The 23,069-nt window shown below is 38.7% G+C and overlaps 1 protein-coding gene across 2 annotated transcripts in view; it reads left to right on the forward strand.

Annotated features, from left to right (window-relative positions):
* Positions 1-23,069, forward strand: part of LOC137242767 (apolipoprotein D-like) — a 38,476-nt gene that overhangs the window by 5,255 nt on the left and 10,152 nt on the right. Inside the window, exons 6-7 of one of the 2 annotated variants that reach the window (XM_067770019.1) lie at positions 1,113-1,279; positions 1,840-2,198. In XM_067770019.1, the coding sequence (XP_067626120.1) occupies positions 1,113-1,279; positions 1,840-1,881 (209 nt within the window). In that variant the 3' untranslated portion in view covers positions 1,882-2,198. Of the gene's footprint in view, positions 1-1,112; positions 1,280-1,839; positions 2,199-23,069 lie in introns of those variants that run through there. The other variant, XM_067770018.1, reaches the window with a different exon arrangement.

Genomic DNA, 23,069 nt, shown 5'->3' on the forward strand with positions numbered 1-23,069 from the left:
TCTTTTTTACTAATTACATTAAAAATTTTATATTATTAATTTTAAATAAATAATTTTTTAATTAATTTGCTAATTTTCTTACAATTTTTTTAATTAAATTTTTTAATCACTAATTTTTATAAACATTGTTTCTGCTATTTCTTTTACTAATTTAATAAATTTCATTTGCTTAAAAAATTTGTTTACAAATATTTTTATTAATTAATGTTTTCTTATTTTTATCAAATACATTTTTAATAACTTTTCAAACTACTAACTATTTCTCATTGCAATCAATGATTATTAAAGGTTAAATTTATTTTGTGGAAGACTTCGGCAGTAGCGATAATACTATTACAATAAGTTTGAATTGGAAATTTTCCGAGGAAGCAACGAAGCAAAAATTCTCAAAATTTGTTGAAAAATTTAGTTCCCAATTTGGTTTTCTGTGTTTTTCATCTTTGTAGACCAAACGCTCTTTTAAACATTTTTCAAACTTCACTACAACTTAAGAAACATCTAAGAAAATCCTCTTGATTCCACACTATTCTGGCCATGATTGTGATAGGTTTGAGAATTCTAATTGAAAATCCCAAACTAACGTTAGCCTTGTTCTCAAACCTGCAACGTTAGCTCTAGAAATAATCTGAAACATCTACTGATAGTCAAATTTTTAATATGGGATTTTCACAAACTCTCAAATTAAAAGACAGCTGTGTTCTCGGGCTTCGTGTATTCCTAATTTTTTACAAAATATTTACACTTGTCTACACTACACTATCACTGGAAGATCTGAGAACACTGCATCCGATGATGAAGAGTTGATTAATACAGTTCCGTTGTTGATTTTCATACACGATGGAAAGTAAAAAAAAAACACTGAAGATTGCCCAACATCGCAACAATTTCATCATCAAACCAAATTCCAAAAGGGATGTCGGTAAATCATTTATCTTTAATATAGCCCCTGAACCAAAAGTCTACGTAATGGACTAGAGTTCAACAATCCATTTGTACTTAAAAAAAATTGGAAAACTGCAGCACAAACGAACGAACGAAAGCACAATTTTACATGTCATTCAAAAATCACATATAAACATATCTATAACATTATTTTCTCTTCCAAAAATTAGAATACGTTTGGATTCGTACACGAGACCCTAATCCATCCCAGATTGTTAAAGACGCTTACATTGCTGATCTAAGTGCCCAAAATATTACCACAAATGAGCTCGTATCGACCCGTCAAGAGAAATGCGCAAATTATGAAACTATGGAAACTAAGCCGAACAGTAGCAGGGTAAGGAACAGTGGAAATGTGTTAAGGATACATTCTCTAAGTAAGGTATGGGTGTGTTCGAGTAACAAAATAATATCAGCAGTATTGCTTAAGTAGCACTTAATTGATGGAATGTTGCTGATACTCAAGCTATATGCGCTGCAATACTAAGGGCAGTGAAAGTTTTGTTATATGTTTGAACATTTTTTTGTTGCAAAAGATGAAGAATAGATTGTCAAACATCTCATTCACCGAACGCTGGACATTGCCACAGCTGCTTAAACTTCGCGAAAAACATAATGATCCATCATATACAGTAACACTGCTGCAACAATTGCAGCTCGAACACATTATATATCTGTTGTTAGAGATGACTAAAATCCACACACACGTAGGTCTATGGGGTCAAAAAATCAATGCAGCCGCAGTCGGACTAGTAAAACAGCATGCTATTACTAAAGCATACTGGATTCATGTCCGGTAAAAGACTGCAGACGTCTGTATTACTCTCATAAACTTTTTTTGCGGTTATTAGAACAGTAACATGTATGTGTATTTTCATAATAATATTTTCTCTTTAGAAAAACCCGTTAACTTCTTGGTTTGAAAAGTACTTAATTTAACCATGGCTGACCGTAAAACGAAACTCCATTAATTTCTATGCAAAATTTGAGGAACTATAACCAAAGCGAATTAGATAACCTTTTGAAAATCTTCTACTGGCCTAAGCAATCCAGATGCTCTACCATAGACATTGGAGAATAATTGTTAGAAGTTACACCCTTAAATTGCAACTGAAACAGTTCCGAAAAATTTAATTTTATTATGATTTGCAATTGTGAAATGATTTTGAGACCATCGTGCCGTTTTGAACCGATACTTTAAATTTATGTACATATATGCATTGTGGTTTAAAATAAAAATTCCTTTTACTCAAAAACTTTTGCTTCACTTTGTTATCACTATGTCAAAGTAATTTCAACGTACATGTTCAAAATGGTCGACATTTCGGACGTCCATGTTGTAAATAAGGTCGCGGATAACCCCATCCCACCGTCTTCTTCTTCTTATGCTCCTCTGTTGATGTTGCTGTGGCACAAATTCATTTCAGTAATACCATATGAAATGCAATACTGTGCATTGTTTATACTTTATTTCTTAATTTCAAACAAATTCGCAACAATAATTAAACCTTTAAAGTTTTTAAACAAAATAAGAAATGCGCAACGAAATTTCAATTGACAAAACGGCTGACATCGAAAATTTGAAGTTCCTATTCTCCCTAGGAGGAAAGGATTTGGAGGAATTTTTCCGCGCGAATAAAAAAATCCGCGAGAACAAAATTCTGAGGGAATATTTAGAATTGGGCTGATTGTAATTTCCATATAAAAATTTTAACATAATAAAGTTGCCAAACAATTTAATTATGATATATGTATATATAAAAAGCCAACGGGCACCGACACAATAATACACGATGCCTCTTATACAAGAGGAATATAAGAGAGAGATTGAAGTCATATATAACATTGCTGTAAACAACGGATATAAAAAGGCACTAGTAAATAAGCTGAGAAGGACGCATGGAGAACCAAAAAGAAATAATGAAATGGAAAATAATAACGCCTGGACGACTTCGACATATATTGGAAAATCAATCTTCTTCAAAAAATACAACATTAATACAGCGTTCAAAACATCGTACAATCTAGGGCGAAAACGAAGAACTAACACTAACTCAGAGAATCCGTTTAGCAGCCACGGCGTATACAAGCGTACATGTGGATGCCAACATAGTTACATAGGACAAACAGGACGGCAAATAAGAACGAGGTTCAGAGAACACATTAGAGATTACAACAAAAGAAGTAGGGAAGGCTAAGTTTGGGTGTAACCGAACATTACATACTCTGCTGAGAGCTATGGAGACAAAATAAGGGAAAATCACCATGTAGGAAAATGAACCTAGGATAACCCTGGAATGTGTTTGTATGACATGTGTATCAAATGGAAGGTATTAAAGAGTACTTTAAGAAGGAGTGGGCCTTAGTTCTATGGGTGCACGCCTTTTCGAGATATCGCCATAAAGGTGGACCAGAGGTGACTCTAGAATTTGTTTGTACGATAAGGGTATTAAACGGGAGCGTAACGTTTGCCTGTTTTAGAAAGTTCTACCTCGCAAAATCCTGCAAAATGTTAAAAAATTCTGCATAGGTAAAACCCTGGTTTTCTAAAATTTTGCTTTTCCAAAATCCTGGTTTTCCAAAATTCTGCTTTTAGTGTCCTTACCCTTTAGATAAACTTTCTGAACAACGCGTATGATCTTGGTAGGTTGGTAACATGTTTTTTTAGCCGATTCTTTCAGCATTAAATTAGCATCACGTACTGGTTTTTCCTTTGCCTTAGGACTATGCGAATGCACTCCGGACTTTTTTGTTATGCAATCGATGTTGTCTTTTATTATTGTCACCAACCGCGATTTGCAGTGATACATTTTTCTTTTTGAACAACTCCAATTATGTGAGCCTTTTATAGTTATTTTCTCAAAATAATAAAAATACCCATCAACACTTAACATTTCCTTGTTTTTATTCTATTTTACAATACTAATACGCGACATCTTTTACAAATATTTTATTAAACCACGATTTTGACAGCATTAAAGCACAAAAGAGAAAGTAAATGAAACATTTAAAAACTTTATGTATAACGGTATTTCTAATTCCAGCAATTCGTCAATGAACATGTGTACATACATACATATGTATGTTCATATGGGTGGAATAATAAAATAAAAAATAATGTGTACACAGTGTTAAATACAGAATTTTCTAATTCGGGATTCTGAGAAGCAGAATTTTAAAAAATCAGGATTTTAAACAAGCAGGATTTAAAAAAAAAAAACAGGATTTTAAAAAGCAGTATTTTGCTTACGGGATTTTGCAAAAACAGGATTTCGTTACCAACACGTATTAAACGAAAGGTGTTAATGAGTATTTTAAAGGGGCGTGGGCCTTAGTTCTATAGGTGGAGTTGTATATGTGTACCAGGGTGACCCAGAACATCATCTGCAAGATATCGCTAATTTATTTATATATGTAATATCACGAACAGTATTCCTGCCAAGATTCCAAGGGCTTTTGATTTCGCCCTGCAAAACTTTTTCATTTTCTTCAACTTAATATGGTAGATGTCACACCCATTTTACAAAGTTTTTTCTAAAGTTATATTTTGCGCCAATAACCCAATCCAATTACCATGCTTCATCCCTTTTTTCGTATTTGGTATAGAATTATGGTATTTTTTAATTTTTCTTAATTTTCGATATCAAAAAAGTGGGCGTGGTCATAGTCGGATTTTGATCATTTTTTATACCAATACAAAGTGAGTTCAGATAAGTCCGTGAACTAAGTCTAGTAAAGATATATCGATTTTTGCTCAAGTTATCGTGTTAAAGGCCGAGCGGAAGGGCAGGCGGTCGACTGTGTATAAAAACTGGGCGTGGCTTCAACCGATTTCGGCCTTTTTCGCAGAAAACAGTTATCGTCCTAGAATCTAAGCCCCTACCAAGTTTCACAAGTATTGGTAAATTTTTGTTCGACTTATGGCATTATAAGTATCCTAGACAAATTAAATAAAAAGGGCGGAGTAACGCCCATTTTGAAGTTTTCTTTGATTTTTGTATTTTATTGCACCATATCATTACTGGAGTTGAATGGTGACATAATTTACTTATCTAATATATAAAATTCTTCTGTCACGGTTTTAGAGGCTGAACTCCTCCGAAACGGCTGAACCGATTCTCATGAAATGTTGTGAGCATATTGGGTAGATCTGAGAATCGGCCAACGTCTACCTTTTTTTTCGCTACGTGTCTAGGGTCTTGAGATCAAAACGTGGACCCGGGTACCCCTAGAATGTGTGTATACAATATGAATATCAAATGAAAGCTGTTGATGAGTGCTATAGTACAGGATAATTTTCATACAACTGGGAGGCTAGGGTCTCGAGATATAGCCCAAAACGTGGACCCGGGTACCCCTAGAATGTGTTTATACAATATGGGTATCAAATGAAAACTGTTGATGAGTGCTATAGTACAGGATAATTTTCATACAACTGGGAGGCTAGGGTCTCGCGATATAGCCCAAAACGTGGACCCGGGTACTCCTAGAATGTGTTTATACAATATGGGTATCAAATGAAAACTGTTGATGAGTGCTATAGTACAGGATAATTTTCATACAACTGGGAGGCTAGGGTCTCGAGATATAGCCCAAAACGTGGACCCGGGTACCCCTAGAATGTGTTTATACAATATGGGTATCAAATGAAAACTGTTGATGAGTGCTATAGTACAGGATAATTTTCATAAAACTGGGAGGCTAGGGTCTCGAGATATAGCCCAAAACGTGGACCCGGGTACCCCTAGAATTTGTTCATACAATATGGATATCAAATGAAAGCTGTTGATGAGTGCTATAGTACAGGATAATTTTCATACAACTGGGAGGCTAGGGTCTCGAGATATAGCCTAAAACGTGGATCCGGGTACGCCTAGAATGTGTTTATACAATATGGATATCAAATGAAAGCTTTTGATCAGTGCTATAGTACAGGATAATTTTCATACAACTGGGAGGATAGGCTGTCGAGATATAGCCCAAAACGCGGACCCGGATACACCTAGAATATGTTTTTACATTATGGGTATCAAATTGAAGCTGTTGATGTATGCTTTAGTACAGAGTAAGTTTTACACCGCTGGGTGACTACGGTCTCGAGATATAGGCCAAAACGTGTACCCGGATACACCTAGAATGTGGTTTTATATTATGGGTATCAAATAGGCGCTGTTGATGTGTGCTATAATACAGAGTAAGTTTTATACCGCTGAGTGACTAGGGTCTCGAAATAAAGGCCAAAACATGGACCCGGATACCGCTACAATGTGTGTGTATTATGGATATCAAATGAAAGCTGTTGGTGAGAGCTCTGAAGTTCATTGTGATATTCGATTTAGTCGCATCAACCTGGCAAAACTGATAAATATGCATGCGAAGCCGAAATAAAGACATGAATTAATAATACCCACATACTTATTTGCATACGTCCTATTCGATTTGCCTGAAATTTCGTATATAAATTTGCCTATATTAGTATTTACGATGCTTTTTTCCGGGAAGTATAATAGAGACGGACTGGGACTGGGATTAGGACTAGGACTGGGACTGAGACTCGGAATGGGACTGGGACAAAATACATACAACCCTGTGGGACTGGCAATAAGAGATAAAGGAGAAGGAGAAAAATTTGAGAGAAGAGCAAAGAGAGAAGGATACTGAGAATGAGACGAAGATGGAGATGAAGCGAAAAAGACGGAGGGAGGAGTGAATAAAGAGATTAGGAAAAAGTGTAGAGGGGTAGGGCAGAGTTAGACGGAAAAAGCTTATTAAAATGTATGCAGATAGGCCAAATTTAGGGCAGAACAACGTCTGCCGGGTCTGCTAGTATACTGTAAAGATATTAAATTTTTTGTTAAAATTTGATTTAAAAAAAATTTTTTTTTAAAGTGGGCGTGGTCGTTCTCCAAATTTCATCATGATATCTTCAACGACTGCCAAATTACAGCTTGCAAAACTTTTAAATTACCTTCTTTTAAAAGTGGGCGGTGCCACGCCCATTGTCCAAAATTTTACTAATTTTCTATTCCGCGTCATAAGTTCAACTCACCTACCAAGTTTCATCGCTTTATCCGTATTTGGTAATGAATTATCGCACTTTTTCGGTTTTTCGAAATTTTCGATATCGTAAAAGTGGGCGTGGTTACAGTCCGATATCGTTCATTTTAAATAGCGATCTGAGATGAGTGTCCAGAAACCTACATACCAAATTTCATCAAGACACCTCAAAATTTACTCAAGTTATCGCGTTAACGGACAGACGGACGGACGAACGGGTGGACGGACATGGCTCAATCAAATTTTTTTTTTGATACTGATGATTTTGATATATGGAAGTCTATATCAATCTCGATTCCTTTATATATGTACAACCAACCGTTATCCAATCAAAGTTAATATACTCTGTGGGCTATGCTCAACTCAGTATAAAAACACGGAGCCCAAACATTATACCAGGGTCCAACTTCGCGAATCACAAGGTTGTTGTTGTAGCGATAAGGTTGCTCCCCGAAGGCTTTGGGGGTGTTATCGATGTGATGGTCCTTTGCCGGACCGGTACGTTCCGGTAAAACAGCACCATTAAGGTGCTAGCCCGACCATCTCGGGAAAGATTTATATGGCCACGTTAAACCTTCAGGCCATCCCTCCTCCCCACCCCTATGTTCCATGAGGAGCTTGGGGTCGTCAGAGCCTCGTCTTTTAGTGAAACAGGATTCGCCGCGGATAGGTGAGGTTAACAATTGGGTTTGGAGAGGCTATATATTGCGCTGGAAACCTGAAGGGTTGCCCTACACAGCCCCTTGAATCTGGTATTTTAATCGCCTCTTACGACAGGCATACCTTATTTACTTACTTAATTGGCGCTTAACCGTGTAAACGGTTATGGCCGTCCAACAAGGCGCGCCAGTCGCTCCTTCGCTCCGCCAACCGGCGCCAATTGGTCACACCAAGGGAGTTTAAATCGTTTTCCACCTGGTCCTTCCAACGGAGTGGGGGCCGCCCTCTACCTCTGCTTCCATAGGCGGGTTCCGATAGAAACACTTTCTTGGCCGGATCATCATCTTTCATTCGCATAACATGGGCTAGCCAGCGCAACCGCTGCGTTTTAATTCGCTGGACTATGTTGATGTCTGCGTATAGCTCGTACAGCTCATCATTAAATCTTCTTCGGTACTCGCCATCGCCAACGCGTAGAGGTCCATAAATCTTTCGAAGAACTTTTCTCTCGAACACTCCCAAAGCCGCTTCATCTGCTGTTGTCATGGTCCAGGCTTCTGCCCCATATAGCAGGACGAGTACGATAAGTGACTTGTAGAGTATGATTTTCGTTCGCCGTGAGAGGACTTTACTTTTCCATTGCCTACCTATTCCAAAGTAGCATTTATTGGCAAGATTGATTCTTCGCTGGATTTCAGTGCTGATCTTGTTGCTAGTGTTGATGCTGGTTCCCAAATAAACGAAGTCTTTTACTATTTCGAAATTATGGCTGCATAGACAGGCATACCTACCGCGGGTATATTCTGACCCCCTAACCCGTTGGGGTAATCACATGGTCGAAAATGAATGCTCCCCATTAAACATCAATAAAAAGTTAGGGTCCTTCACATACAAGCAAAAGGCCGACGTCTCAACGTATTCGGCAAAATGAAAATCTACATAGAGAAAACATTCCACGGTAGAATAATAAACGAACAACGAACGAATTCACAACACAATTTCTGACACAATATTCGAGCCTTTAAAACTTGTTTATAAGAGACAAGTAATCACCCAGGTACAACAGACAAACACATAACAACAAATAAACACAAAACGATTAACCCACAAAGTAGGTCAAATTACTAAAATTACGGACTTTTACCTGCCCCCGTCAGCCACACAAATCGATCAGTAACAAGTAAGGAAGGTTAAGTTCGGGTGTAACCGAACATTACATACTCAGTTGAGAGCTATGGTGACAACATAAGGGAAAATAACCATGTAGGAAAATGAACCGAGGGAAACCCTGGAATGTGTATCAAATGAAAGGCGTTAAAGAGTATTTTATGAGGGAGTGGGCCATAGTTCTATAGGTGGATGCCATTTAGGGATATAGCCATAAAGGTGGATCAGGGTTGACTCTAGAATGCGTTTGTACGATATGGGTTTCAAATGAAAGGTGTTAATGAGTATTTTAAAAGGGAGTAATCCTTAGTTCCATAGGTGGACGCCATTTCGAGATATCGCCACAAAGGTGGACCAGGGGTGACCCTAGAATTTGTTTGTACAATATGGGTATCAAAAAAAAGGTGTTAATGAGTATTTTAAAAGGGAGTAATCCTTAGTTCAATAGGTGGACGCCGTTTCGAGATATCGCCATAAGGTGGACCAGGGGTGACCCTAGAATTTGTTTGTACAATATGGGCATCAAACGAAAGGTGTTAATGAGTATTTTAAAAGGGAGTGGGCTTTAGTTCTATAGGTGGACTCCGTTTCGAAATATCGCCCTAAAGGTGGACCAGGGGTGACTCTAGAATATGTTTGTACGATATGGGTATCAAATTAAAGGTATTAATAAGGGTTTTAAAAGGGAGTGGTGGTTGTTGTATAGGTGGTCGCCTTTTCGAGATATCGCCATAAAGGTGGACCAGGGGTGACTATAGAACGCGTTTGCACGATATGGGTATCAAATGAAAGGTGCTAATGAGTATTTTAAAAGGGAGTAATCCTTAGTTCCATAGGTGGACGCGGTTTCGATATATCGCCATAAAGGTGGACCAGGGGTAACCCTAGAATTTGTTTGTACAATATGGGTATCAAAAGAGAGGTGTTTATGAGTATTTTAAAAGGGAGTAATCCTTAGTTCCATATGTGGACGCCGTTTCGAGATATCGCCATAAAGGTGGAGCAGGGGTGACCCTAGAATTTGTTTGTACAATATGGGTATCAAAAGAAAGGTGTTAATGAGTATTTTAAAAGGGGGTGGGCCTTCGTTCTATAGGTGTTCGCCTTTTCGAGATATCGCCATAAAGGTGGACCAGGGGTGACTTTAGAATATGTTTTTACGATATGGGTATCAAATGAAAGGTGTTAATGAGTATTTTAAAAGGGCGTGGGGCTTAGTTCTATAGGTGGACGCCTTTTCGAGATATCGCCATAAAGGTGGACCAGGGGTGACTCTAGAATGAGTTTGTACGATATGGGTATCAAATTAAAGGTATTAATGAGAGTTTTAAAAGGGAGTGGTTTGAAGGCGTTTTCCAGATATCGACCAAAATGTGGACTAGGGTGACCCAGAACATAATCTGTTGGATACAGCTAATTTATTTATATATGTAATACCTGCCAAGATTTTAAGGGTTTTTTATTTCGCCCTGTAGAACTTTTTCATTTTCTTCTACTTAATATGGTAGGTGTCACAACCATTTTATAAAGTTTTTTCTAAAGTTATATTTCGCGTCAATAAAACAATCCAATTACCTTACCATGTTTCATGCTTTTTTTCGTATTTGGTATAGAATTATGGCATTTTTTAATTTTTCGTAATTTTCGATATCGAAAAAGTGGGCGTGGTCATAGTCGGATTTCGTTCATTTTTCATACCAAGATAAAGTGAGTTCAAGTAAGCACGTGAACTAAGTTCATTAAAGATATGTCGATTTTTGCCCAAGTTATCGTGTTGACGGCCATGCGGAAGGACAGACGGACGCCTGTGTATAAAAACTGGGCGTGGCATCAACCGATTTCGCCCATTTTCACAGAAAACAGTTAATGTCATAAAATCTATGCCCCTACCAAATTTCAAAAGGATTGGTTAATTTTTGTTCGACTTATGGCGTTAAAAGTATCCTAGACAAATTAAATGAAAAAGGGCGGAGCCACGCCCATTTTGAAATTTTCTTTTATTTTTGTATTTTGTTGCACCATATCATTACTGGAGTTGAATGTTGACATAATTTACTTATATACTGTAAAGATATTAAATTTTTTGTTAAAATTTTACTTTAAAAAAATTTTTTTTTTAAAAGTGGGCGTGGTCCTTCTCCGATTTTGCTAATTTTTATTAGGCGTACATATAGTAATAGAAGTAACGTTCCTGCCAAATTTCATCAAGATATCTTCAACGACTGCCAAATTACAGCTTGCAAAACTTTTAAATTACCTTCTTTTAAAAGTGGGCGGTGCCACGCCCATTGTCCAAAATTTTACTAATTTTCTATTCTGCGTCATAAGTTCAACTCATCTACCAAGTTTCGTCACTTTAGCTGTCTTTTGTAATGAATTATCGCACTTTTTCGGTTTTTCGAAATTTTCGATATCGAAAAAGTGGGCGTGGTTATAGTCCGATATCGTTCATTTTAAATAGCGATCTGAGATGTGTACTCAGGAACATGCATACCAAATTTCATCAAGATACCTCAAAATTTACTCAAGTTATCGTGTTAACGGGCGGACGGACGGACGGACGGACGGACATGGCTCAATCAAATTTTTTTTCGATCCTGATTGTTTTGATATATAGAAGTCTATATCTATCTCGATTCCTTTATATATGTACAACCAACCGTTATCCAATCAAACTTAATATACTCTGTGAGCTCTGCTCAACTGAGTATAAAAACCACAATCGGTTCTATAGCGTATGAGTTGATGTGGCAACGCTTGACGTCTGCAAAAAGTTATAGAATAAAATAAGAATAAGAATGGAATACTTACTGGCAATGACATAAAGAGGAATAGGAACAAGACAGACAAGAGAACTGAACAAGTGAAACACCAAAAAGGACAAGACAGACGAAGAAAAAACGACATTAAAAAGACGACGAGACTTGGCACGTGCACGCAGAAAAATTAGAGCGAATAAAGAAACTAAAATTTAACTATTTAAATAGTTTTACAAAATAGAGAGTTTACAGCCTCAGGTGTGGGATGAACCCAAAATCACAATAAAACGTAAATTGGACAATGTCATGTCGGGTGACTAAACAAAATATGCTAGTCGCATTGCAAACAGCGGCCACTAGGGTCAAAGAGATTTATGACACTCTGGTGGCCACTAGAGGTCAATTATGTAAGGAAAACGCGGTTGTCGAATTCGTAAAAGAAGACGGCTCAGTTGCGATCGTCTCTATCAAAAACTGCCCCGATGCCCCGAGCTTTGAGCATTTTACGAAACCGACACGAAATGCCTACACTGCAGAACGCCATCGCCAAGGCGAGCAGCGCAACTCTCGCAAACAATTTCAGTTACAACACCGAACCGCTTATTATTTCGCGCCATCGAACAATCAATTGTCAAATTTAATGGCGAAGATCGCGCATATAATGTACATGATTTTCTACGAAATTTTAAACGGGTTATGTTGATGGTTAAAGCTGACGAAATATTTAAATATTCCTCACTATGCAATTCACTACCCGGTACGGCAAAGTTAATCCTAAAAAAAACGTTATCAATTACGAGGAGTTGAAATCCCTGGTAAAAGAGTTTGGTCGTTCAGTCAGTCGGAGCGAAATTTATCAAGTGTTAGCTAAATACAAGTGGCACACTATTCGCAAATATGTCCTGGAGATGGAAAATACAGCAGCTCGTTGCGACCAGATTGGCGAATTCTAGTTAATGGGTTTTATTATGAACGGTATGCAAAATAATTCGCCAGAAACATACCTGTTGTGACGAATATTAGCATCTCTAAGTGATACTCACATCACTAAGCCGATGCTAAGCAGCCACTCATCATGTACACAAGTGCATACAAGGCAGTGGAGAGATACTCACAAACGCATGTAATCATCAGTCGAAGTAGTACTTACATATATACATGTACATATATGACTGGTAACCAAGCATGAAGTTCGCGAAGTTACTAGACCTTAGAAGAAATGGATGAACAAGAAAACTGAGAGTATAAAAGCAACGCAAACTGAGGAATCATTAATCAGTTTGATTTAAACACGCTGTCAGTTGCGGAGTGAAGTATAATTGTACTACCCCCAAAATAATCTAATAAAGACCATTTTGCATTACTGCATATTGCAGTTATTTATTCGACAATTTAGCGATTCGAACATTTGCAGAAGGTGTAAAATAAGCGGAATTGCACTAAACTCCTTACACTATTAATGAACGCAGGTACAATGGCACAATTTAAAGAGTCTTCAGGTCTCTACGAACAACACCGTGCAAGTCGCCTGAGCTTGATATCCTACTCAACAAATCCGAAGCCACAGATGTCACAGATTCCAGAGGCAGAGGCTATTAATAAAATAAAGACATTAATCTAATTTTATTGAGTTAATTTCCCATACTTTTACCCCATACGTATATTTTAATTCTAATATTAATTTTCTAATCTAGGATTTTACACATTCATTCATTCATACAGTGAATCGATTAAAGCTATGTAAAATTATAAATATCATTATTCTAGGATTTTTATACTAGTTGAGTTGCGAGGGTTGGAAAGGAAAGTAAGTATTAGTAATTCGAAAGAACAATTATATTTTGATTTTTTTTTAAATGATTTTTAAGAGTTTTTTTGTTTTTTGTTTTTTTTTTTTGGGAGCCGTAAAGCAGTGTAACGAAATGACTTCGCTCTTTGTTTGGTGTTTGTTATTAGTATGTTAGTTTTCTAGTGCTAGGTTAGTTGTTTCTCTTTTCTTTTTTTTTTCTTTTTTTTCTTTTTCCTTTAGTGAGAATGCCATTCCCCCTTTTTTTTATTTATTCCTTTATTTTAATAAACGCTTTTATGCGTTTTACGTATTGGCGCTTTATGCGGGTTTATTTACCAGCCCAATGACTGTAAGATTGTTTATTATTATTATTATTATTATTTTTTTTTTTTCGTTTTTATTTTGAGCAGTGCGTACATTGAATTAAAAAAAATTTATTTTGCATCGGAATATGGGCGATTTCTTAGCTGACGAAAGGGTCGTGGTGATCCTTTTTAACCATAAGCGTTGACGATTGCAATTGGCCTACTCGGGGCACGAGTAGCTTCACGTCAATTAAAGCAAAGACCTTATAGTGGAGTTGAACCATACCGATCGTCATCATTCGAACCAACGAATTATTTGGAGTTGAACCAACCTCTGATTGGATCGGCTACAAATAATTTGCACCCAAAGCCCTGGGACTAAAGGATCTAAGCATGAGATTTGCCTTGTGACCAATGTTATCTCAGACGTTTTTTACGTCGGTCTTGTGGAATTTTTTCCCACTTTCAGTAACAATAGTTACGTTTCTGTTTTCAGCAACAGTTTCTTCTTTGTACAGTGGCTTTTGTTTAGCTTTGATCTGTTTATTTGCAATAAATAATTTGTTTTCTGCACTGAAGGTGCGTGGGGTAGAACGTTTATTGTTCAACCTAGCGTTCCTGACCTCCTGCTCCCCTTCCAATAATGCTTTAACGTCTTCATACGTTTTCTCTCTGAAGTCCACCAATCCCTGGTAATTGATTCTAGAAGTCCTGTTAAGGAATACGTCTGCTGGCTTTCGTTTAATAACAGAGTGAACGGTATTGTTGTACCGGTCAACTGTTATTGAGACGCGTTTCTTCAGAGTTAACTATTAAATTCAACAGAAATGCAGCGGTATATTTCAATCAACCGTTGCTTTCACTTCGTTGTGTGGGGGTTTGGTAGACTTCTATACCTAGTGAGCGGACATAGTTTAAGACAAGAGGAGTTAGAAAACCTCTTTCGTTGTCAATGACCAATATTTTTGGTATTGAGAAGTAGTGCAGGAGATCAGTCAATTTGCAGAATCTCACAAAGATAGCCTAGTGCCTACCAATTCGTTTCCATTAATCGTTTGAAATAATTCGCCATATTTTTAATTTTTTTCGCTTATCCTTCTTCTCGCTTCTAAAGGAAGGTCCCTAGACATTGTATAATTTACTTCACTGCCTTAAGGGGTATTTTATATTTCTTAATTTTTAAAACATTGTTTTTGCTATCTACCACTGCACCGATTTCCTTAAGGGTATCGTCGCCAATAATCCCATTGAATGTTTTAAGACCAGGAAGGATAAAGAAAGTTATCTCGGAATTAATGCCCAAGTCTATAAAAAATTTCTAAGTTATTTTTTCGGTTATATCTGCGCAGCCCCCGCTGATGGAGCGCTAAATAATTTCTGTTTGGCCACAGTTGGTCTAATAAAATTCTTATTCGCACCCGTATTGACCAGAAAGTCTAGCGTGCGGCCGTCGGAAGGTTTGTATTCTATATATGGTACGCTAGATGGCCGTTCGGTAGAAAATCCTCTTCCCGGACTGGTTCAGGTTCTTACTCCGCGTCTTCTGTGGTTACATGATAAAGTCGCTGTTGCTTTGTGTTTTCCGACCTAGCATCACGTTTGAAGGGGTTTGCCGGTTTATGTAGTTTACGCGCCTACTCTGAATGGACTGGTCCACGTCCATCTTTTCAACGGGTGGTTGCGAAGAAGTGGGTTGGCCTAGCTTTGGGGATTCCTGTTAATTTGAATTTCGCTTTTCGAAAGCTAATATTCGCTCCTGGGGACGCCACGTTGTCCTTGGAGGTATTGGTGGTACCTTGGTGGCACCTAAACCATGCATGTGATCTAGTATCGCGTTCATTGGCGCAACAACGCGATTGTCGTGGCGTGCGCTGTGAATCGTGCAGTTTCGGAAATTGGTGTTTTGAATTTCGAGGCATGCGGAATATGCCTCAAGTAGGGTTTTGGGACGTTGTATGAGGAGCATTTTAGCCAGCTCCCCGTTTAGGCCGCGGATGAAAACATCCAAGGCGCGATTCCTGTAAGTGTCTGTGAGGACTTTTGTCGTTTCCTCAGAGTACGTCTCTGTTTTGATCTTGTTTATAATTAAGGAGAATTGGTGATTCACGGCAGCGTAGAATTCATCAAGCCGTGAATCTTTTTGGGACAATTGATTGAGTTGATACTCGAAAGTGCGGATGCCGCGTTTATCAGCGTAATGGAGTGGTAGGCACTCCTTAATGGCACTCCAGTTGGTGTCGAATATATTGTACGATATTAGGGCAGTGTCAGCTGCTCCCCGTACCTCTTGGCGAATGTGCTGTAAAATAGCACGGTATATCGGTTTGTTTCTTACCAACTTGAAGTCAGACAGGATGCTCTCAACAGAGAGCACACATGAAATGTATTGGACGGGATTGCCGTCAAAGGTTTGCAATTCTTTCACACAGTCGGGTAACCTGGAGATGTCCTTAAGATCCGCCTCCGTTGCAGGAGCTCGCGGTTCTGCTTCCGGTACGGATGATTGGCTTGTTCCTTCCAAAACGTCGAGCCGGGATCGCAGATTGTCCAAGGCAGATACCCTCCTATCTACGCTGTTCACCTTTTCCAAGAGCGCGTTAACCGCGCCTGTCAAATTTGTACCGGTGGTCTGCAGCGGTTCCATTATCCTGCAAGGAAATATTAAGATTTATTTTTAGATATTATACTTACGCCCCTATCTCGTAGAGGTTTAGCATTAGCACACTGTTTTTTGTTTTTACAATTTTTTGAGCTATCAGCCTCTTTTCACTTTATACAGCAGGGGTTTTTCCCTTTTTTCAACCTCTTGGGCTATCAGCCTCTTTTCACTTTATTGTGCAGGTTTTCCCCTCTTTGCAATTTCTTGGGCTATCCTTTTTACTTTATACACTAGCTTCACTGTCCCTGCTCGGGCGCCACTTAAAGGATCTGGGATCCTTACATTAAAAAAAATTAAAGGGCCAACTTGCCCTGGACATTAAATAAGAAAAGAAGCTTTATTAGATTTAAGATTTAACACTTTATTCAGTATTCTATAACTAAGTATGATAGCGGTTAGTATGAAAGCCCCGACGCAACTGCCCCCTGCGGGGCTGCTGCTTCCTTTTATAACATTTTGTGTAGCTACATTTTGTAGCTAGATATATGCGACGTCTGGTTGTGAGTGTGGCCTTGACTTCCCACAGGTGTATTACTTGTCTGGCATGTGCAATGCAAAAGTCTCACAACATTGTGAAATAGAAATATGCTGACTCCGCTGCAATGTGCATAGGTACTAACTTGGTTCCCATAGATTTGATAACGTTGCGCAATATTGTCATTGCGCGTTATGATGAAATGCACTTGCCCTTGAAGCGGGTGTTGGGTTGCAATTATGCTGCTTACAATAATTATGCTAGCGCAGCTGCAGGTGGCCCATCAAACGTGGGAAGATTATGCTGACACAGCTGAAGTTGGCCCATGGGACTGTGGGAAGAATGATTATGATGACACAGCTGCACGTGTAAACTTCAGCTTGTGGGAATCCAACATGTTGGGGAGCCGCCAGCGTGTTAACTTACATATGTAGAAATAAAAAAAAACTGAATAAAATAAAAAAAATCAATTTTATTTTGTTCTTCAAATTTGACATTTCAATTTATGTTGAAAAGTAAGCTCAAAAAAATCCAAAATTTTTTATTTTGCACTGCCTTGCCGATAGGTTTTTGTGTGTATTTAGGCTGGGTGCGAGTTCGCCTAAATTTTAGGTACCTAAACTAATATTCCACTGGAACTTTCCAGCACTGCAATAATTTAAGAAAAAGCTGTCAAAACTGTGCGAGTTGATGTAAAACCCTAAATTGTTTATTTCTGCTAAGAAATAATAACAATACGGGAAATTTGGTATTTTTGATGCGTTTTCACGCCTCAAAAGAACAGTGGTCAATTAGGGTCCGCGGTAAGTACCTATGCCAAGATAGCAGTTCAAGAAAATGCAGTGGCTCCGTTTTGTAAGGCGTTTTTTCGGACATAGTGGAGCACGTGCACAATGACCTTTTCCACAAACTCGAATTCAATACTGTGATGTTGGTACGCCTCCAATAACTTCTTTAGGCCAATTAGTGCACTTGGCTGCCAAATATGTTCAGATTGTGGTCCATGTTTGAGAATCCAATTCTTGTTTCGCCAACATCAGCTTGAACAAAATTGAGCTCACCATTACGCACAATCGATCGGACCTTAATCGCAGCAGTGATCATCGCTCTATGATCTATGATTTACTTCAATTGAATGGACGAGAGCCATTTATTTGCATATACAATATTGAAAAGTCTATATTTTTGTTTTTGAAATGTGACATTTCAATTTAGGTTGAAAAGTATGCTCATAAAAATTCTAAATTTTTATTTTGCACTGCCTTACGAAGTTTCCAGTGTTTTTGGTTTTTTCTCTATTTGGGTAGAAATTTAGGTCAACTCACACGCAGCCTTAGATAGCAATTTAGGCAAACTCGCACACAGCCTTAATATTCATTTGAATCAATATACAAATAAGAAAACTTGTCCAATGAATTATTTTAATAAGAGTTGTCTCAAGAATGAATCGAATTTCTCTGCGCTTGATTTACGTAGTAGTTGTAAAGTTGAAATTCGGAATCTGTCAGAAATCCCTATGACCGAGAAAATAGAGGTCGTAACTGAAAGCGAATATAGTATGGATAATTGTTGCAATTTAGAATTTTATTTAGCCGAAGTATTGTGTTCGGAGGGTGATGCGGCTCCGACGGCTAAGGTAGATGTTAATGTAGAACATTCTGAAGAACAGTACAGAACACTACAGCAAGTAGTTAATGAAGGATATCTGAACCCGAGGTCCAAACCTTATAGTTACGAAATGAAAATAAGATTAGTGAATAATGTCCCCTTTCATTCCCCTCCTAGGCGACTGTCATATTATGAGCGAAACGAACTAAGCACAATTATCGATAAGTTACTGCAGAATAATATTATTAGGCCGAGTGAGTCTCCCTACGCATCTCCTATTGTTTTAGTTAAAAAGAAAAGAGGTGAAATACGCAAGTACGTAGTCTTCCGATCACTAAATAAACTAACAATTAGAGATAACTATCCGTTACCATTAATAGAAGATTGCATAGACTATATAGGTGGGAAAATTTACTTCAGCCCTTTGGACCTTCGCAGTGGGGTTTTCCACGTAAAGATGGCCCCTGATTCCATACGCTTCTTTCACGACGCCTTTGAGTCAATTTGAGTACTTACGTATGCCTTTCGCTATATTATTATAATATTTTTAGAGAATTGATATACGAAAGGCTAATAATGATATATATGGACGATATTATCGTCGCAAATGCAGATTTTGAAACGCATTTAAAACTGTTAGGGAAGGTATTAACAATCATGAGAGAGAAGGGCTGGAGTTGAAGCTTAGCAAGTGCCGTTCCGTTTATAAAGAAATAGATTATCCTGGTAATCGGGTTAACTCCGAAGCGGTGCGACCCAGTAATGCACACTTAGAGGCTATCCATTACCAAAAAGCACAAAAGATATTAAAGTGTGTTTGGAATCTTTTTCTTCAGAAATTTTGTTGCTGATTATGCAAACTTAGCTAGACCACTACGATTGCTAACGGGGGAAGGGACTACATTTGCACTTACTGAAAAATTATTGAGGGCGTTTAAAGAACTAAAATCTAGACTACTATCAGTGCCAGTTCTCCCAATATATCAACCCTCAAGACAGACCGAACTCCACTGTGATGCTAACTCCATTGGTTTCGGCGCAGTGCTTTTACAAAAGCAAACTGACGGCAAATTTCAGCCAGTGATGTTTTTCTCTAAAGCAACTAATGCTGCTGAATTACGGTACCACAGCTTTGAGCTGGAAACATTGGCCATTATATATGCCCTTCGGCGCTTCAGGATATATTTGGAAGGCATACCTTTTAAAATAGAAACGGATTGCAATTCCTTGACCCTAACTCTCAGCAAGCAGCAGCTCAGTCCAAGGATAGCTAGGTGGGCACTACAATTGGGAAACTACAATTACACCATTCAACACCGCGGGGGTGTAAGTATGGGTTATGTAGACGCACTCAGCCGATGTCCCAAAGGAGTAACAACCGATTCAGCACAAGTCGCAATTGTCACGAAGAGTCCTAAAGGTGGTGCCGTTAGCGCTACTGTGTGCGCTTCAGATTCCGAACTAGTTGATTTCCATATTCAGGCAACTCAGAGCCGAGATAGCGACATTAGATGTTTGAGAGACAAACTTGAACAAGGTTCCGTACCTGGGTACGAATTAGTGAATGGGGTGGTGTTCAGGAAGAGTAAAACTAACAGATTGCCATTGCTTGTCCCCAAGGAAATGGAGAACAATATTGTTACGAATGTTAGCAAAACTAAGGAGTGCTGCCATCTCCAGGCCGATGCTAAGCAGTGACGTGAATTCACATCAATAATTCAATCATTATGTATCTACATAAACGAATCAATAATTGCGTCAACACATATGTACACATTCCGACGAGCACCATTTACATACAAGGCAGCGAGAGATGAGATGTCACACACAGATGAGTTTACTTATACGCTTATGTGTGTGCGGGAGACTGTAAACTACAAACTCACATATGTACATCTGAGAAGCGCTAAAAAGTAGGCAATTGTAAACAAGTAGAAACTATATGAGAACTATACACACACGAATATAGTTGGTAAGTTCTGGAAATGGAAGAGCCTAGAAGTATGCAGCGTAAACTATAAAAGCGGGGCAGGCGAGTAAGAAGTAATTCAGTTTGATTTGAGTTGTCAAGCAGTTTGATTAAGACGATATCTAGCGAGCAATAGCAGTGTTATTTTGAATAGTACAGTTTCATTGAGCTATCAATCAGTGTGGTTATTAAGCAAGCTATTCGTTGCACAGTTTGTTATTGTGAAGTACTTTAATAAAGGCCATTTTGCATTATTACAAATTGGAGTTATTTATTCAACAGTTTAGTGATTCGAACTTAGCAGAGGATTGCAAATAAGAGGATTTGCAAGCAAATTCGTTACAATTGGTGTCAGGAGAGGAATTGTTGAATAAATTCCAGAGGACAACAAGGACATGGCAAAGTTAAGTGAATTGAAGATCCCGCAACTGAAGAAGGAGTTGGAGAACCGTGGATTGAATACAACTGGCATTAAACTCGAACTTCAGGCACGACTACGAGAGGCAATGGAATTAGAAGGAATTGATGTGGAAGAGTATGTCTTTCATCTTGATGGCGAGGAGACAACAAAAATTGAAGAGAAAAACGAATCATCACAGACAATTACCAGCACAGACTTGAACATGATATTGGCTGTAATAACTGCTCAAACATCGACAGTAACATCTAAGATGGAAGCGCAAGAGGCACGTATAACAGAAATGTCATCACAAATATCCACCAACATGTCATCACAACTGGAAGAACAGAAAACGTATATGTCATCACAGATGGAATCCCAAGAGACACGAATAACATCGAAGATGGAAGAACAGAAGACGTATATGATATCCCAACTGGAATCGCAGGAAACCCGTATAACATCACAATTGGAAGAGCAGAAGACATATATGGCATCCCAGCTGGAAACACATGAGACACGTATTTCAGAAATGTCGACACAGATTACATCAAAGATGGAAACACAACTGAAAGAGCAAGAGGCGCGTATATCATCAAAACTCGAAGCGCGTATGGACGAGAAAATAACGCAGTTTGAAGAAAAATTCGAGGCAGAGGTGGATGCATTGAGAGGTTGTATACAGGAATTGCAACTTAATCGGCCGACTGCTTCAGCGAGCAATACGAAGGTAAAAACTCCATCTTTTGACGGTTCTGTTCCTTTCCATGTCTTCAAGCTACAGTTTGAGAAGACCGCGGCAGTGAACAACTGGAATGCGGAAGATAAAGTTGCTGCACTGTTCGTGGCATTGAAGGGGCCAGCAGCGGAAATCCTACAGACGATTCCCGAAGGAGAGCGGAACAATTATGAAGCATTGATGGCTGCTGTAGAACGACGTTATGGAAGCGAGCATAGAAAACAGATATTCCAAATTGAGTTGCAAAACCGCTACCAAAAAGCAAATGAGACATTGCAGGAGTTTGCTTCAGATGTTGAAAGGTTGGCTCATCTCGCAAATGCGGACGCACCCGTGGAATACACCGAGAGGGTAAAAATCCAGAGTTTTATAAATGGCATACGAGACGTGGAAACGAAGCGAGCTACATACGCGAACCCAAAATTGACATTTGCTGAAACGGTATCACATGCATTGACCCAGGAAACTGCCTCCCTATTAAGTAAACCAGCATATAAGGCTCATCGTGTAGAAGTAGAAAGGCCAGAGTGGGTAGACGCAATATTGGAGGCACTGAAAGGATCGCAAAAGCGAAGTGAAAAAGTTATCAAATGCTCCAAATGCGGGAAGTCCGGTCACATAGCACGTCATTGCGATCTTGGTCTTAATAGTTCCAATAATGTGGGTGGCCGTAAACGCAAAGCTGGAGGAGATGAGCAAGAGCGAGTAAGAGGTAGAGAGCTAGATCCAGCTATTGAATGCCCTGTGATATCTGTGTCGCAAATTGGAAGGAAATCAAGCAGTCTTACCGTCAGAGGGAATGTGGATGGCAAAGTACGAGTACTGACTGTAGATACGGGCGCATCTCATTCCTTGATTCGATCTGATTTGGTCTACAAGAGAGTAAAGTCATTACCTGGAGCGAGGTTGCGTACGGTCACAGGCGAATATAACCAAGTCCAGGGAGAAGTAAGATGTGAAGTCCTAATTGGGAAGGTCATGGTTCTACACAAATTCGTTGTGGCGGAGATCGTTGATGAAGTTATATTGGGAGTGGATTTCTTGGTTGACCATGACATCAAGATCGATATGCAGAGAAGGGTGATGCATTATGAGAACCAAGATGTGCCACTTAACTTCAGTTTAGAAAAAGAGTTCAGCAGTAAGCGAGTGCTGGTGGAGGAGATTCGACAGAGGCCACGAAAGTCAAGGAAAGTAGATCGAGCAAAGGTTAATGGATCGAATGTGCTAAATAAAGCGAAATTAAAAGTACCTGCGAGGAAAAGACATGCATCAACAAACCCTAATGGACGCACTAAAATGACTGAAAGAATTTTTCAGAAAGAAGGCAAGGATGGTTTCAAGCCAGCGCGCACTTTTGTTGGGAAACGTCGGAACGATACTGAGTATGTGAAGCCAATCCGTCAAGAACAAGCTCTACAAAGTAGTTCTTCATTGGCCAAGCAACAGAGTGCGAGAGAACGATCCAGAATAATGAGTAGTAAGATGAAACACAGGTACGACAGGGAAAATAATTCGAAAGGTTTCCGGAATGGAGATT

Source organism: Eurosta solidaginis, chromosome 2, assembly GCF_040869045.1.
Source record: "Eurosta solidaginis isolate ZX-2024a chromosome 2, ASM4086904v1, whole genome shotgun sequence".
Classification (NCBI taxonomy): Eukaryota; Metazoa; Arthropoda; class Insecta; order Diptera; family Tephritidae; genus Eurosta; species Eurosta solidaginis.